General features: G+C 35.6%; 1 protein-coding gene across 1 annotated transcript; it reads right to left on the reverse strand.

Moving 5' to 3' along the window:
* Window positions 1-9,130: 9,130 nt before the first annotated feature.
* On the reverse strand, window positions 9,131-9,684 carry LOC117564309 (partner of bursicon). Its single transcript, XM_034243006.2, has 2 exons — window positions 9,415-9,684; window positions 9,131-9,357 (listed from the first exon to the last, which is right to left on the reverse strand). The coding sequence occupies exons 1-2, from the start codon at window positions 9,667-9,669 to the stop codon at window positions 9,187-9,189; spliced, it is 426 nt and encodes a 141-aa protein (XP_034098897.1). The 5' UTR covers window positions 9,670-9,684; the 3' UTR covers window positions 9,131-9,186.
* Window positions 9,685-18,932: the final 9,248 nt, after the last annotated feature.

Here is an 18,932-nt window from a genome sequence, read left to right on the forward strand (position 1 = left end):
AATGCTTAACAGTCGGAAATTTCCTTATACAATAATTGCGAGCAGTAAACAGAAAACAGCTGGTTGTAACGTTACTTTGGGTCGAAGCAAAATAATTCAGAACGGATATTTGATAAATTACACTTGCTAATGAGATGAAACAAATAAACTATTGCTTTTAATGCAATTATAAAACAAGTAAGAAAGTTACAGTCGAGTGTGCTCGAATAAAAGCCCATTTTGAATAAAAGCAAAATATTGCGGTATTTTTTCAAAATATACCAAAAATGCAAATATTCTAAAAATATACCAAATGGTATATGTGTTATATCGATATAGTACCACATTCAAAATACCATAGACGGCGCAATAAACCAGATTGTCAGCCTAAGCAACTAAGACCCCTAGTAAGTAGGCGTTTTTGCCCATGCAAAAGTATTTCTTTAATAACTTCCATAATTTTTATCTGATCGCTATCATAACTACTATGTATATTATTGTATACACCAAGATTCGCTGTAGCTTGAAAATACGCTTGTTATTCGATATTATTGATTTTCGGGGGCGGAAGTGGGCGTGGCAAAAATTCGAAATAAACTTTATCTGCGTGCGAACATAACAAATAATGTCGAAAAAAAATTATAGCTCTACCTCATATAGTCTCTGAGATCTAGGTGTTCATACAGACATACGGACAGACGGACATGGCTAGATCATCTCGGCTGTTGATGCTGATCAAGAATATATATACTTTATAGGGTTAGAGATGCCTCCTTCTACCTGTCACATACTTTTCCTGCCGGCACAAAGTTTTAATACCCTTCTACCCTATGGGTAGCGGGTATAAACAGTAACTTATAGTTAGAAATAAAAGCATATCTTCTTCTCATTTACACTTTATCGTCTTGGGATTGACGTAAAACTATTCAATCGTCTGTCATTAACCGTTTATTTCAAGTCAGATCCAAAATATGTAAATTTGTGTTTTATAATCTGAGCACCTACTCGCAAAATTCACCAGAAACACAATAGTTTAATTTGTGGTTAATCATCATAAAACGATCATAAAATTTCATTAATCGCAGAGGTGTTTATCTTTTTGTTAACGTGAATCCATTGCCAATTCATTCCGCTTCATTCCCTTGATATTATTGAGGGTGTTTTACTTTAACTTATAAAATAAATTACATAATCGGTACTAAGGATTGCTTCGAAGTACATATGTATGTATGTCCCTAACAGGTTTGTAGACGAATAGATAGAAATAATAGGGTCGGAGAAGTAACCATATTAAATTATATTCTATATTTAATGATTCTACGCGGGCAAGGTTGATTTTCCTCACATCAACAAACAATTGAGCTTTCAATTAAGAACCAACCATGCATGTGTGAGTTTGTCACTGTGTGTTTGTTAACCACAAAATTAAGTGGCTAACTGAATTTGCGGCCACACATATAAGCCAGCCGGGTCACAAAAACAGAAATAAATACAACACAAAAAAAAAAACAACAAAAAAGGTTTTTGTCGTTGTCCTTTTTGCCAGGCTGAAAAATCCCAAAAGACAAATAAGGGACTGGGCTTGGGAAAACATTCCGGTTGTGTGTTTTTGTTAGCATTTTAGCAGTTCATTTATGTGGGCTTTACAACAATGACACCAACAACACCGACAACAACCACATCAGGAACACTCATCGCCCATAAATGACCGGAAAAGACAGTTTAGGAATAACACAAAATGTACATTTGAGTGGATCCATTGAGCATTTTCTGGTTCTCTTTGTATGGAGCTTAAATCCCTTTCAATTAACAGCTTAATTGCCGCTTAAGCATCTCACTTAATTGTATGTGTATTTTTTCCTCCATATCATAATGTTTACAAATCTTTGTCTGAATATTATTTCAATTTTCAAATATGTATAAATTAAATAATATTTATCAATGGAAAATATTCCGAGTTTGAGTTTCAAATACTAAAACTGTGAGAGAGCTACAATCGACTGTGGTCGACTGTAAAATAATGCAAGAATTCTAAAAATACACTAAAATAAAATATACCGAAAATTTTATTTAGTATTTCGATACACTATTATATTAAAAATATACCTTATAGTACAAAATATACCAAGATTATAGAACTTCACTTACTATTAGATAAAACAAACTTGACAAAGCTCCGCGAGTTCAGCTACAATTTTACTAAACAAAAATTCCAAAGAATCAAGCTCATTATTATCGTTTTAGTGTAAAAATAATAAAAAATAAAATACAAAATTTTATATGTAATAAATACATATTTACAATAATGTGAATATAGAACATTAAGTCTATATGCCAATATTAAATTAAAACGTTTCTTTTTTCTCTTATATTTGTTTGTGCATTTTTAAATTAAGTCGCCAAGGAAGCATGGATCTATCTAAACTAAAAAAAATAATAGAAAAATGATAATGCGTACCTGTTTAAATAAGAATATTGCAATTAACAATCTAGTAATTAATCTTTTCAGGAATGAAAAGTACTTTATTTTAATTGCATTACTTTTATTTACCTTTTAAAATTTCCATTTCATAGTTTACTGAGTTTTCTCACAGTGTAAGCGATTTCTTTATCTGTGCGACTTGCAACTTGACTGCAGTTAAACTTCCAAGCGCTTTTATGTGCCACCTTCTGCCAACCATTTTCTCCCAGAACTCTTTACTTTCTACTCTCTACTCTCCACTCTCCGCCCTTCGCCTTGCGGCAGTCCGTGTTTGTTTGCCCACTTTCATGTTGTTTGAATTATATGTGCTGCACACTTTTTAACCCTTGGCATATTTTACAAGCTGCTTTACTTCCACATATTCTCTAATAAACATACAAACGCACTTATTGTTCGTCTGTGTTAGTGGGCGTGGGTGTTTTTTTTCAGCTCACATGGCGTCGACTCAAGTGCGCTGGCGAGTTCATAAATTTGCCCACTGGGGCGTATGAGTAATGTGCAAGGAGTGTAACTTTGAGGCGACTCTGTTACGTATACGTATGTTCGTTGCTTGTGTGTGGATGTGTGTGTGTTTGCTGAGTGATCAAAAGGGAAAAAGGAGCAAAGTGAGTAGAGCATAGGCCAGCAGGCAACATATGTTAACATCAATTTCATATATTACATATACATTGTTTTAATATTTGTATTTCATTCTGTCCTTCAAGGTCTGCTTAAAGAGCCGCTCATTTGGAGCACATAAAAAGGTAGAAGGAAGCAAATGGAGCGTTCTACAAATCTGAGTAGAGGTTTAGTTACGGAATATTCTTCGAAGGACTTCTTCACATAATCTGAACTGCTTCACATACATAGGTCTTCTTTATCTATTTATTTACTTACCTCCCACAATTAATATTTGTATCTACAACGCGTTTTGTACACTAGTTGTAAACTAGTTGAACTATTGTATTGTAGTAAATTTTATGAATTTAAATATTTTATTTTCCATTTAAGAGTAGATTGAATCCTGTGTTCTTAAAATATATTAAATTATTAAGTCCTTCTGGGAAGTTTACGAGCGAACGAACTGAATCAGTTCACCAATAGAGTTTTTTTGGTTCATTTGTTCACTTTTTGAACTATTGATCTTCAGTTCATTCTTGTTCACATGCTCCATTTTGGATTTGTCGTTGTTTTCAAGTCTGTTGTCTATCGTCCAGCTTTTTGAAACCTTATTATAATGTTATTAGTGTTGAAATTGGATTAAAATAAATTACATAAATTTATTCCAAATTGAAAATATCAAATCTATAAACGAACAAAATGAACGATGTTGGGAATAAAATCGAATGAATAAATCAAAAGACATAGAAAGAAAAATAAATTATTTGGTAAATTTTAAGATGTTTACACATTAAGTTTATATCAAGCATATTTTGTACAAATGTCACTCAGAGTTCTACATCCTTGAGTATAACAATAAAGTAAAGTATCTTTCAGACTGTGAAATAGACATTTGCTTTTGCAAAGTCTTTTGCACTGGCGCCCCTCGAATTTGTTGCAACCTCTCGCGAAGCGGTGGCAATCTCATAATTGTATGGCAGTTGGTTAACCGCTTTCGTTTCGTTCCCTTGACAATGCCATTAATATAATGGAGATGATTTTATGCACCGACAGAGAGAGAAAGAGAGAGAGAGAGAGAGTGAGAAAGAGATGAAGAGGGAGAGGGAGATAGTCATTTAGCTGGTTAGTTAGTTGCTCATATCCGGTCAACTGTTGTCGTTTATCATAATTGCAGTTCATTTGCATGCGGCAAGCAACGCGCAAGTTGCAACGTGCAACGCGCAACCAGCAGTTGACAGCAAAGTAAGGAAAATAGATGCAAAAAGGAAAAGGAAAAATCAGCTCACTTTTCATTGGATGCCCCTCTGCCTTCCTCCTCGTATTGCTGCTGCTGCTGTTGCTGTCACCGCCTCTCAAGCGGCAACAGCAACTGTCGCCGTTGCAGTCACTTCATGTCGCAACGCATTAGAATATGTTGCAGGTATCCCTCGACCCCGACCCCATCTTGAATATGCAACATGCAGGCGCGCGCGAATTTTTATCTTATGACAGCTGCTGCTGCTGTTGCCTCGGTTGCTGCTGGTTGAAAAATATGCTGCTGTGCTGCTGTAGCTGTTGCTGTTGCTGCTGCTGTGGCTGCTGTCACACTCACATGTTCGTTACGTGTTCTGCTCTGTCACTCTACGCACATGTTGCAAGGCACACTCATGACTCACATACACATACGCTCAACTAGTATGAGGACTCGCATTTGTATTCGCAACTCGCTTTCGCATTCACATTCAGTTTCTCGCAGCGGCGCCCCAAACAAATGTCAGCTGTAAAAATCATAATTTAATGCAAAATGCAAAAATGTTGCGCTTCGCTGCGCTTTTCCTCCTACTCTTGACAGGTGGCCCTCCTCCCCATCCATTCTCATTTCCATTCCCCTTTACATCTGCTCAGGTCTGAAGCTCTAACTGCAAAAATGATATATGCATTTGGTTCAATTGTGCCACGCGCTCTAAGCGTTGGCTTTGATACTCCGATTGGTATTCATTATTTCGAAACGATTTATCTAGTAGACAGTAATTTGCAAGCAACAAATCTTTGATCACAATTGAACAAAATACGAAAATAAAATACATCTCATAATGCTAACCGATCACTTCAATGTCCCGCTGCTTTTGTCGGCTTCGTTTGAGAGCTATTATCGTAAAGTCGAAACGAAGAGGCTGAGCTAAATCCATAAATTCCACAGAAGAAACACCTTATGGCATTTCGAACAAAGAGAAATAGTTAATAGCATTAGGTTAAACTAAAGTCATAACATAAACATAAGCACAACATAAATTCCAATCAATGCGAAACTAATGTGCTAATGACAACCCCCAAAAGAGTTGCCAAGCTCAATAAATTGTGTTGTCTTATCGGACAGACGAACAGACAGACAGACGGACGGATAGACAGACGGACAGACAGACGAACTTTTTATAAATGATGTCACTCTGTCTTATGTATAGAGCTCTCGTTAATGTGGGCGCCTTATTATTATTATTATTGTTAATAATATAATGTATTTTTTGTTGTTGCTGACTTCTATGCCAGAGAGACTAAAAGCATTTTTCCATCACCTAATGAGATTTGTTGCTGCTGCCTTTTGTAAAATTGTTTACATTTCGCCTTGGGATTTCATTAAAAGCACACATGAATATATATCACAGATGACAAAAAGAGCGACGGATGGACGGACAGATTTGATATTAATTGCGAAATCATGCAAATCAGCTAACAAATTATATATGAAAACGAATAGAAACCAAGATGGAAATTAATTGCCAACATCAACGCATTTTAACACAAAATATATGTAAGAAACGACATCGACAATAACAACAACGACATCCACACAAAAGTAGCTGCAAATGTTTATAAATGTTGCTGTTTCTTTTCCTTCTCTTTTCAGATTTGTTATTAATTAACAATCATTTATTAACAACAACACACACAGACCCACTCGGAAGAAAACATTTCGCATAGATTGTTGAGTGTGACTGTGACTGCGATTGTGACTATGACTTCGACAGCGATTGTGGTTGCGGTTGCTTTGTTGCTCCGTTTAATTTATAACTAATTAATATGCAACACTTTTTTATATCGTTGTGCGATCGGTGTCGAAGACAATGGAATCCAGAAATCATAAAGAAATTAATGAGCGTATTTACTGTTCAATGCGAGACAGATTGCATATATATTAGCTCTCTGCGGATCTCAAATATAGCGATGAAACAATAGAACCTTAGTATCTTTGAGCTGCCAATCGGCGAATTTTTAATGTAATATATTAAGAGGAGAAGCCATTTATTTTAAAATAATAGTTATACTAATTATATCAAATAGGAAAGCGAGTGTGCTCGACTGTGAAACTCATTTTAAATAAAAGCAAAACAGTGCGCTATTATTCTTAGAATATATCTAATAATATGCCGCTAAAAAATACTAAAATGTAACAAATATAATACAAATATTGATGAAGAACTACAAACAAATTATACAATAGAGTGCAAAATATACCAGATTGTCAGTCAAATTGCAGTATTTCTTAAAAAACTTGTAAACTTTGTATAAGATCGTAATAAAATGATCAGGAATCATAAATACTATTATTTTTATTGTAGGTATTGACTTTTAAGCTTTTTAATCGATTTTTGTCTATTTATGGTAGCGGAAGTGGGCGTGGCAAAAATTTGAAACAAACTTGATCTGTGTGTAAGCATTATAAGTGCTGTCGAAAAAGAATTAGAGCTCTATCTCTTATAGTCTCTGAGATATTGGTGTTCATACGGGCAGACAGACAGACAGACAGATATGTATATCGTCTTGGGTGTTGACGCTGATCAACGCGTGGTAGATGCCTCCTTATGTCTGTTACCTACATTAGTTATAACACCCTTCTACCGTATGGGTAGCGGGTACAATCATTATAACAATTGTAATAAGATAAGAAGATGCAGGGTATCTGCTATTCGGGCACTGCTCGATCAATTATGCAAGCATTAAAGTGTTTATAATTTTCCACAAGAATTTAAACTAACAGCACTTAATGCGGCTTACAATGTAGTTGAAAACAATTGCAAACTCCAGTGCAGATGCAATTATATCAAAGAGGGGTCTCACATATGTAGCAAATATGGGGCCTATTGCCTTGAGCTGATTTTAACTGTTAAATTAACTCATTAGGTAGCCAGCATGGAACATGGGGCAGACTCATACTCCAACATGCCACATACAATGTGGCTAAAATGTTAAGAGAGTTTCGTTCAGCCCTCTGCCCATGTCCATGTCCATGTCCACGTTCATATCCAAGTTGATGTCGATGTTGATGCTGATGTTGAAGTCCATGCTTACCCACCCGGAAACTTGGAGTCTCCCGCAAAACATAATAATCAGGCATAAACTGCACTTAGGCTGAAAAGAGCTTGGCAAGCTGTTATTTTCGTTATTGGCAAGACATGCTCGTCGCCGTCCTCATGTTGGCAGCCAGGTTGATTAAAAAGTAAGTGCACGAGGCGCATTCATCGCATCGGTTAATTGTAAATTGGAGCGCAGTTTCAGCGGCTGCGGGCTTAATTATAATTTCATGTTCACAAGCACATTTGCACGCACTGTAATTTACTTAAGCATTCTGCCGCTATCCATATAATCACCATCCGCTGTCCCTCCGTCTGTCTGTCCGTCCGTCCGTGTGTGCGAAACTCATAATTTAGTTGACACGCCCATTAACAACAGCCTTAACGCAAGCCCGTCCCAAGTCCAAGTCCAAGTCCACGTCAAAGCCAAAGTCTTTGTCCCGCTTCCATCTTCGACTTCAATTCCAGCTCCAACCCAAAGCAGTAGCTCCAGTGCTCACCTGAGAGTGAAGGCTTTGTTTGGGTGGTATCGCGTCAGTTACTCCATCAACAATAACGCATCGTGCCGACACAATATAAATTATATATAACATGCATTAGCACTGCTTCATCCTCGATTCCACTCCATTCTCCATCCAGCTCTCTTCCAATCGCACTTTTTTTTATTTTTTGTTTACGTTCGTCAAACCCACTGATCGAGTCACGCACCTTAAACTTCTTCAAGTCTTTACACTCTGGCGCAGAAGCGAAACAATGTTGCGAGTATGTGAAAAACGTATATTAAACAATCACAGTTTGGTATTTCAGAATTTTTATACCCACTACCCATAGAGTAGAAGGGTATTATGGCTTTGTATCTGTAGGAAATGTGTGTAGAAGTCATCTCAGACCACATAATATATTCGTGATCAGGGTTAACAGTCAAAACTATATAACCATGTCCGTTTGACTGTCTGCCTGTTCAAATGACTCATGAGATTTCAGAGACTATAATAGATAGAGCTATTTTATCGAAGGAACTTCTATATGTTTTAGTATTTATTTAGTATCTAAATTGGAATATTTTTAGAATAATGCCGATCTATTTTGCTTTTATTGAAAATGGGTTTACTGCAGGTAATTTCTTAAACTGAGGTATTAATTCTGCAAATGCACCAAAAAGCAAAGTTGATTTACTTAATATCATCTCAATATCGAGTATCCTTGAGTTTTTGAATTTATTAAAATGTCTCCTATGCCAGAATAATTTCGACAACGGAACCTCAAATTTGTGTCATACAAATAAAGTTATTTCCTTTCAAACTACCCCTATTTACTTTTACCATTTTATTTAAAATCGGACATTTCACTACCAAAGCTGTATTATGTAGTCTCCCCTATGATTTTTTATCTTAATATTTTGCATGTCTGAAGCAGAACCAATTTGCAGTTTTAGCTGAAATTCAGTGAACTAAAGTAATTTCGCCAAAGTTCAGTTTGTAACCAATCGCCCCAGAGAACTACAAAAAAGGGCGGTAAAAATGCCGAAAAATATTTGACTGCTGTCGATTAACGCCTGGAGCAGAGTGTTAAAAAATTCTATGAATGAAATGGGCAGGGCAGAAAATCAAGAGAATTGTTTCTCTATGTAAAATGAACCCGTTAGGCATTTCAATCGAACTTCAATCAGCAAGTCAAACACATTGACTTATTCAGGGCAACCAGAGAAATATCATTTTCACAATTGTGATTTTTTCTGAGAATAGAAACTTTATTTTTATGTATCGCGAGTAGTATGGACATACAAATGTGTGGAGCTTAGCGTGTGAAATCGCCACACTTGAAGCACTTGCACTCAGTAGGCTCTCTTAGGCGAATGTCCATGGTAGCCTTCTCAGGGGAGGTGAGACGAGTGCCGTCCGCATCGTAACAATGGGTCAGAGTGAACACCTTTTCCTTGAGAAAGTTTTCGCGGCAACAGTAGCACTCCTAAGAAGGTATATTTCACAATAGATTTATATTGTATAATAGAAGTATTTGACTTACTTTCAGAAACCCCGTTGGCGTGATGACCGAGGGCTGAACTTGACTATTGCAAAGTCCCTCGCATTTGTTGACTATGACATCGGCATTGCAGGTTCTTTGCATGCGCCCCAGCTCATCGAACTCCTCCTTGATCAGATGTATCTCGGACTTGAGGGTCTCGCAGTTCTCATCGCCAGTGCCCTGGCTATAGCGAAGGGCCCTCAAGCATTGGGGCAAGAGCACGGCTACGACCAAGAACAGTTCCTGTAGATGCATGACGAGGTCTCAGCTCTGAAATGAACTGTTAACGGTGACGGGAATATTTCTGCTTTTATAGAAGCCTCGCCAGTCGGTGGTGCAATTTCATTTGATGGTCTGACTAATGAAATATACTTATGACTTTCTCTGATGGAATCTTTGTGTTGCTCACAGCAGTTGGTACAATCCAGTCGGCAAATGTTGTGGTAGGACTCTGTTTTTGGTGCCCTCTGAGATCGTCCTGCTTTTCTTAATTGGTGCTTAAATCAAATGACTCTGCTACAAGTTTGCAAGTGTCAAGTGGCAATTGTGGTGTACTTACTAGACGTGGAAATTAAACTGGAGGGAAAGGTTCACTTTCAGTGCATTGAACTTATTACATTAAATCCGAATCCGAAATCCTATAGTTTACACAAAGGTTGCGGAATTATCTGCAATGCATTTAAGTTACATCAGTTAAGAATTATTTACTTATTAGGTAGTTAGATTTGTTCCCTTTATGTAAGGATTGAAAACACTAAAAGTGTTGATAATGAATCAACCTACACTTTTATAAGTGGGTTTGTAGTATACACATATACCCATCAGTATTTCTTAACGCCGGTTGTCTCCCTTATACTAGTCTTAAAATACAGAAGGTAATGAGCCACGTACCATACCCTAGTTAAACGAAGTCGAGTGTGCTCGACTGCGAGATAACTGCTAGCCATTTTCAATAAAAATCAGCTCTCGGTTAAATATACCAAATGTATACACCAAAAATATACTAAAAGCTGTATTTTGTATATTTATGTACATTCAACATACCATAGTGTTTACAATATTCCAGATTGCTAACCAAAGCAAATAAGAGCCGAGGGCTGCATTTCTTTTTTGCAATATAAAATTATTTTTTGAACAACTAAGATTTGTATCTTTTTCAATAATTATAAACAAGGGTGTTATTATTGTTTTAACAATCATCGCAAAAGCTCGAAATTCCCTTTTTATTATTGAAATCTAGCTTTTAACAGACTTCGACGAAGAATATAACTACACATATTTTGATTGAACAGAACAAGAAATCGTATAGTTAATAGAACCAAGAAAATTAATGTTGATAATATGTATAAAAAAATGTATACAAAAATATATTGATACTCTCAGCTTGAACAAGCAAGAAAGCTACAGTCGAATCAGCTCGACTGTGAGATACCCGCCACCAATTGTGAATAAAATCAAGGTATTTTTTTTAATATACCAATTATCGCAAAAACACTAAAAATATGCCAACCAAAGCAACTTAGGCTCGTAGTAAGCAAGCGTTTTAGCCAATCAAAAGTAATTCTGAAATAACTTCTACAATTTTGCTTTGACCACAACCAAATTTTCAGGAATCATAAAAACTATAGTTATTATTGTATGTTCCAATCGCGACTCTAGCTTCAAAATTATGCCTGTAATTTGATTTTTATCGATTTGCGAAGGCTGGTGATGGGCATGGCATAGTAATCAAACGATCTGCGTTAGCAAATGCTGTCGCAAAATCTATCTGTATTTTTTAGAGTATCTGAGATCTAGGGGTTCTTACGAGCGGATAGATAACTTCTACCCTATGAGTAGCAAGGTAAAAACAAGTGAGAAAGTTACAGTCGAGTGTGCTCGACTGTGAGATACTACCCATTTTTAATCAGGTATCATCAAATATACCGAAAGTACTAAAAAATACTAAAAATATATTGTATGTTGGTATATCGTGACTCTATTCAAAATATACCATAAACGGCACAATGTACCAGATTGTCGGCCAAAGCAACTCAGACCCATAGTAAGTAGGCGTTTTTGAGTATTTCTTTAATAACTTGCACAATTTTTATCTGATCGGTGATTTTCAGGAATTATGGCATAATTATTGTATAAATCAAACTAGCTCTAGATCTGCGTGCAAAAGTGGGCGTAGCAAATGAAACAAACTTGATCTGCGTGCAAACATAATCTGTCGAAAAAAAATTATAGCTCTATCTCTTATAGTATCTGAGATCTAGGTGTTCATACGGACGAGACGGACGGACAGACGGACAGACAGACATGGCTATATCGTCTCTGACTGATCAAGAAATATATATACTTTATAGGGTATGCGTCCTTCTACCTGTACATTTCCTGCGGCACTAAGTTATAATAACCCTATGGGTAAAAATCAGAAGCAAATGTTCAGCACTTCAATTTTACAACATCCTTACTCCATGCCATATTTATGCACAACGCATAATATAAGCTTGGTACTAAACCTTTACTCCACTTCAATTCTCTAGTGAATTCGATAGTGTTATACTATTGATTGATTTGAAAGATAAAAAATATGTGATAGATGTTAATTTTCTGTGCGTTAATTTCAATTCGAATAATAGCGCATCACACGAATGGGCCAAGAAGTCAAATGCAGTAGCAGCCACTCTATTACTCAATACTTTTTATTCTTGAGCAGATATTCGTGTATGTAAATCATGTCGTTTGTTAAGAGGCCGCAATCGACCAACATATTTCAGCCTTTATCAGCATCCAACACAAATAACGTAGCATGGCACACACATATGCAAAAGTAGCAAGTTCGATTCGTGTTCACGAGACATACAGCGCACGCCCTCGATAGCTTTTGCACGCTGTTTCTCTGTCTCTCTCTCTCTCTCTCTCTTGCCCTGCTTCTCTTCGTGTCTCTGTCTTTCTCGACAAACGTAAACAAAACGGCAAAGTCGAAGGCGCAGTCTGTCTCCCATACTCCTCTCAATTTGTGCAGACCCAACTCGACCCCGAACCCCAACCACAACCCTAACCCCGATTCCGATGCCGACCCCGTCTATGAACTCATCTCCGACAGAGGCCACATGGAATATGGCTGCGCTTTAGAATCATCGACGCAAACGCAAAAGTCTCAATGGCGCAGTAAATTATGTTTTATTATGCAATAAAGTCAACCATAAAAATGCTGCAATAAATTAAATTAACTACTAAAAATGCTGATTTTATTTTTACTCCCAGTGCAAAAATGCCTCTCCTCCTCCCGGATCCGTCCCTCTCAGTCCACTTCCTGCACACACACACACACTCACAAACACATACATCTACACAGAATAAGCGAAAGAAACTTTTCTGATGTTGCTGACGCTTCCGATTTGTGTCTGTGCTGTTTTCCTTTTCCCTGCTATTGTTTTTTGGGATTCGGTTTGCTTTTCAACTGAATTGTCTACTTGGTGCCGCATTCGCAATTGCGCGAAATTGTTGTTATTCATTTGGTATTATATAGTGCAAACGCATTATAATATTTGATCTACATATTGGTTTCGATATTAAATTGATGATCAGATGTTTTTTATGAAATTCTTTAAAGTCAATAATCATAAGTTTTATTATAACAATTCAACATACATATTTTAGGCATTTTTCGACAATTTTAAAACTGGTTTTTCTTTTCAATAATCATTATTATATGATTTATATATTTTTTTTATAAGCATAATGATTTATAGATGATCATTAAAATATAAATATAAATTTCAAAATTGTTCGCTCTTTTTCAGTTGCTAACATATACATAAGTGAATTTTCTTGTTACCTATATGGCTGTCAGGGTTTTCAACTTATATTCGTCGCGGATGTTCATGTCTAATTAAAAATTGTATGACAAAAGATAAACTACAACAAAAGCATCTATATTACAAAAAATAAATAAATATGATATATAGATACCAAGCATACACCAAACTAAAACTAAATTTCTTTCCTTCATTTGTCAAAAAAGTGCAAAACAAAGTAAAAAAAAAAAAAAAAAATGATCGCACTGACGGTTACACACTCTCATAAAAATAGTAGTCTAAAATATAAAATGTAAGTTTTCTAAATTTGGTTAGGAAAAATTAATATTTAACCAATTCAATCTCAACAATATAATAAAACAATAGTGTATAGAGATTTTCAGTAATGTGATCTGTAAGATATCGACTAAATTGATAGAGTATTTCACATACAACAACAAGTCGTTTCATTTAATACATTCTTTTTCAGATTATAAAATTATGTTCAATTAAATTTGCATATTGAAATTATTAATCTTATTAAATAAAATGTATACAAGCCATTCTCGAAAAAAGTCCCTATTAATAGTAAAAAAACATAAACTAAAACAATTTGAACAAGTAAGAAAGTTACATTTTGAATAAAAGCAAAATATTGCGGTATTTTTTTACAAAAAATACAAAATATATAATACCAAAAATACAATCATACCATAGACGGCACAATATATCAGATTGTTAAAAATATACCACTAATGGTATATTTGTTATATCAAATCAGAAATCATAAATACTATAGTTAGTATACACCAAAATAGCTCTAGCTTTAAAATATTCGATGTTATACTGATATAGTATGCTGTCAAAAATTATAGCTCTATCTCTTATAGTCTCTGAGAATATACCATAGACGGATCACGAAGTTATATACCAGATACACCATTTAGGTGTTTTTTTTTTAGTATTTTTTGTATTTTACAATATATTCGGTATATTTTGAGAAAAATAAAAATACCGCAAAATATAGCGGGTTCTCACAGTTTACATTCAAGCTTTCTTACTTGTTTTCACTTTAAATAATATTGCTCACAATATTTTCGGCAGAAAATTATCCATACATAATTATTACATTTCAAAAGTTATTATGCACATACATATGCCAAATGTTCCCGGAAAATATTTTGAAGATAAAAAGTTTTTAGTATCGCTTGCATTAGGACAAACGTATGACACCCTTTTTGACCGCTTTCAATGGACACAGGGTATACAAAATTGCAAAACATCGCTACAAAGCCAACTGAGCGAGCGACAGGCCCGACAGTTAATTCCGCGAAAGAGGAAATTACAATTCATGCCCTTTGGCGGGACTCCATGATTATCAGATCGAATTAGTGTCTGCCCGGACCTGAGACAGGGTTTGGAACAGTGACTGGCCCTGGGACTGCCTTTTGTTGTTTCGCACGAATGTGTGCGTGTGTGAGTGTATGTGTGTGTTGCGAATATGTGTGTGTGTTAGACTATCTGTGAATTGTCCTGGGGGCACATGTGCACATACATTTTTTATTGCCGCACTTTTCAGCCTGGCCCATTTGAATGAACTTAGCATTTTCATTTGTTGCTCCCTAACCTTTTGCTTCTCTTTTTCACTTTTCTTTATTCTGCTCTCATTGTTTGTGCCCATCTTTTTTTCCCCTTAGCAAGTATGTTTACTCTGGTCACTGCTGCTGCTGCTGTCAGGTCCAGAGTAGTCTTTTAATACCCTGTAACTCGAAGATAGCCACAAAGGGTAGATGCTATTATTGTCTAATGTTCAACAGAATTTCAAATATTAGCATACCATAATCTAATGAAATTTAATGAATAATAATCTGAATAACATATTATTAAGTAATAACAACTTCCACAATTCATTACCCATTGTGTAGGTTAATAAATGTGAAGCAAACTCGCTGTGATGACTTTTCCCCTAGCTTTGCTAACTGTAGAAATATCACAACAACTTCTTTGACACAAAAAATGTCAAAGAAATGTCATACATGTGAGTAAATTTTTAAATGCTAGGAATTCGTTTGGAATATTTTAGAATTCCGCCTGCGGTTGGTCACTGAATCATCCACAAATTTGACAAGAATTACGATTCGTTTTCAGGAGCTGCCTAGCATGCTTTTAATTCGTACGTACTTTAGAAGTTATTAAGAATCTCGAAAGCTCAAATTAAAACATTGCGAACACATTTGAAATCATGAAATAATTTGAGTGACTTTTGATAATGACATTTGGCAAATATGATCGACGCGTCTGAAATTACCGCGAAGACATGTGCTAATTTATGTAACTTTCCCGAAATACTATTGTGACGTTCATTAATCATTTTTGTGTTTCTCTTGAGCTCTGGTCTGGGTCACTGCCTACTCTTTTATGTTATTTTTAGTTAATTGTTTGGGTTACACTCTGCTCTCCTTTGCTCTGCTGTGTTGCGCTGTAAAATGTTTATGCGTTTTTTCGCCAGCTACAAAACAACACCAAGAAATCTCATAATAATAACGACTTCAGCTGCCTTTTGCCCAGTTTGACTAATGTGTGCCGCGTGCACGTTATTCGTTCCGATGATTTATTGTGCGCCAACAGTTTTGAAAAAGGCCTTTTTGCTTAACTGAATCGTATCAATCATTTTAAAATTAATTTTGATTACATATGTTTTGTATTTTTATTAACACACACATATTGCTTTATCTTTGTTACATAATCGTAAAAATTGAAAACGACATTGCCGAAAACTTATATAATTTTTCACAAAACTAAATGAAGTAAATAAATTATCAGTTAAACAGGAATTTTTTAATATATTCACGTTTGTGATAAAGAGGTTTAATTTTTGACGAGTACTTATAGAAAAATATAAAAGCACTGGATAAAAAGTTAACAGAAAATGACTGAACTTCATAAATCCCAATTGCAGTCGTCACATTTTATGCATACGAAGAACCATTTTTTGTAGCATTAGAGAAAATACAAAAAAAATTTACATTTTGAGCAATAAACTACACATTCGAAAGATAAGCAAATAGAAAACATCTGTTAATCAGTATTATTATTCTTATTAAAAATTACCTAAATTTACTAATATATACTAAACTCAATAATTCGGAAATGTATACCCCACTACATTAAAGTAACATAACTAGTAAACAGTATTATTATTATTATAATCGACCAAATTAATAAACTTAGAAATACTAAAGTATACCAAACGCTAAATTTGGAGTATGTACGTATGTATTTATATCCTATTACATTGAAAATATAGCTGAGAAAACAAGTTGCTAGAATGAAGTTGACATGGAAAAAATCTATAACAAATTGAGTGCAAAAATAATAAGTGTCACTACTTATACGAACAGAGAAACAGATAAATCTAAGCTTATGCTAAATCTTCTCATATTAACTTAATTGTTACATATTAAAAAAAAACTTCTAAGACAACAAATAAAAACAACTTTTTGACAGGTGATTGTAATAGCTTTAAAAGCTTAAGAATATCTATTTTTTTTTATTTAATTGAAAAAAAGAATTCTTGAGTTAATTAACAATCGCTTTATCTAGACCTCCAGAAAATGGCTATACAAATTTAAATTTCCTATAGTATTATATGCATAATATAATAGAAAAATGTGATAGACAGAAACAGGCGAAGCTGCAGCATTTGTATGGAAGATCGTGAGTAAAGAATCAGAGTTGCATTGAAATAAACGGATAAGAAATCTAAAATGTGATATAAAAAATTTAAACTAACTGCATTTAAAGGGGCGAAAGTTACATGCGAGTTTAAAGACTAAATATCTGTTGGCTATTTTAGTATATAATACTTGTCCAGATATTACTCTATACACTATACACTATTCAACATAATTACAGTGCGTAAAACGTAAAACGACAGAAAAAAAAAAACAATACACAACACAACACACATTCACTGGCAATCTGTAAGAGCAACCTATAATCAGCATTAAGGTGAGCCTATTATTAAGTTGATTACATTTTTGGATAAGCAAAGCGAAGTAAGCGAAATGCGCTATGGTTATGTGTGGTTAACACCCCCTAGCCGCAAGTCAGGTGAAATTAGCACGACTTGAAATAGGTGATGAGGAGGTGGACAGAAACGGGAAGGGGTGATGCTCCTCAGGCGAGATTTCGCATTCACAAATTGCACACAATGTCCAGATGACGATGAGTTGATGGAAGCTTCCACTCGCGAATCTCGAACATAACTCTGACAGCTACATCATAAGCTTGTGTAGTTCTCTCTCACACAGTTCTTAGTTTCAGGGCCGACTCTATGGCTTGGACTTGCTCTTTTAGTGCAGTGGGTATATACGACTGCCAACCCAATTCGCTGATCATTAATCATGAAATCCACTCACTCACAATCGGCTCGTAGCAGACTCTTTGTAGCAATGACCCATTGAAGCTGCAGCTGAGGCGGGGTGTTGTGGGTCTGCCTGTCATACTACATATATGTATACATATATAATATATATGTACATATACGGAATGTTATTCGGAGTGCGAGTATTGCGCATGAGCACATAAACAAGCATAAATTAATATGGCAACTAATTTAATTAGTCATAAATCAACGAGTTTATTAAACAGTAGCCCCCAATCATGCCAATGTAGCCAGGCAATAAACTGCCGCAAATTGGCTAATGCAAAACGGCGACCCCAAAGTAATGCCCCATGTGATTATTTATCATACTTTACTCTGTGGCAGTGCATGTATCTCTTGCTCTCTTGGACATGGCTGTGTCTGTGTCTGTGGCTGCCGCCCCCACGGTTCGCTGCCTCCCTCTCCTCCCCCATACAACGGTCTGCATGCACATTAAAAATCAGTTAAATTTCAAACACACCACAGATCCAACACACACACACACACACACACAGATACGACTACTCATAAACAATTTTCATGCATTTAGTCGGTCAGCCCGGAGAGACCATGCACCGGACAACAGACAACGGACAACGAACGGAGGAGAGAGGACAGCGGACAGGGGACAGGAGACAGAGGTGCCTCATGCTGTGTCTGTTGGCCCAGTCAAGCGAGCAAGCGGCCAACACTATGTCTGCGGCAGCAAAGTGATTTGGCACATACATTTCAAACATTTATGGTTATTATAAAGCATTTAAGATTATTATGATGCCATCGGGCATCTGTTACGATCCAATGGATTGGCATTTGCAGCTCCCTCTCTTGCTCTCCTGCTGGTGACACCCAAATGAAGTGGTTACACCATTATTGCGCCTCGCGATAATTGGGCTTAATTGATCAACGCTGACGACAATCGATTAACAGTTCGGACTTCGGACTGAAATGCCGAGCAAAGGAGACAGAATTACATCAGCTTAAATCAAGTTAATGTAGATTAATCATAGCTCTCTTTCGATATTTATTATAACTATAAAATTACCATTAGTGCTGAATATTAATCACATAAGTATAGAGATTTTAAATTTAAGCCATTTATTTATCAGATTCGTGATTTACAGTAAAAGTAATTCATTTTTTCCTAGCCTTGAGAATTTACAATTCAATTAGTTAGCCTTCATGAAATTGCAAAACATTGATCAGTATTTTTGTTGGCAATTTGCCAGTCTCATTATACTACTTCCCATACTCGACGCGCTTTTCTAATAAAGTATTGAAAATAGTGACTTGGCTAATTAGTAAAG

Source organism: Drosophila albomicans, chromosome 2L (genome assembly GCF_009650485.2).
Source record: "Drosophila albomicans strain 15112-1751.03 chromosome 2L, ASM965048v2, whole genome shotgun sequence".
In the NCBI taxonomy this organism is placed as follows: domain Eukaryota; kingdom Metazoa; phylum Arthropoda; class Insecta; order Diptera; family Drosophilidae; genus Drosophila; species Drosophila albomicans.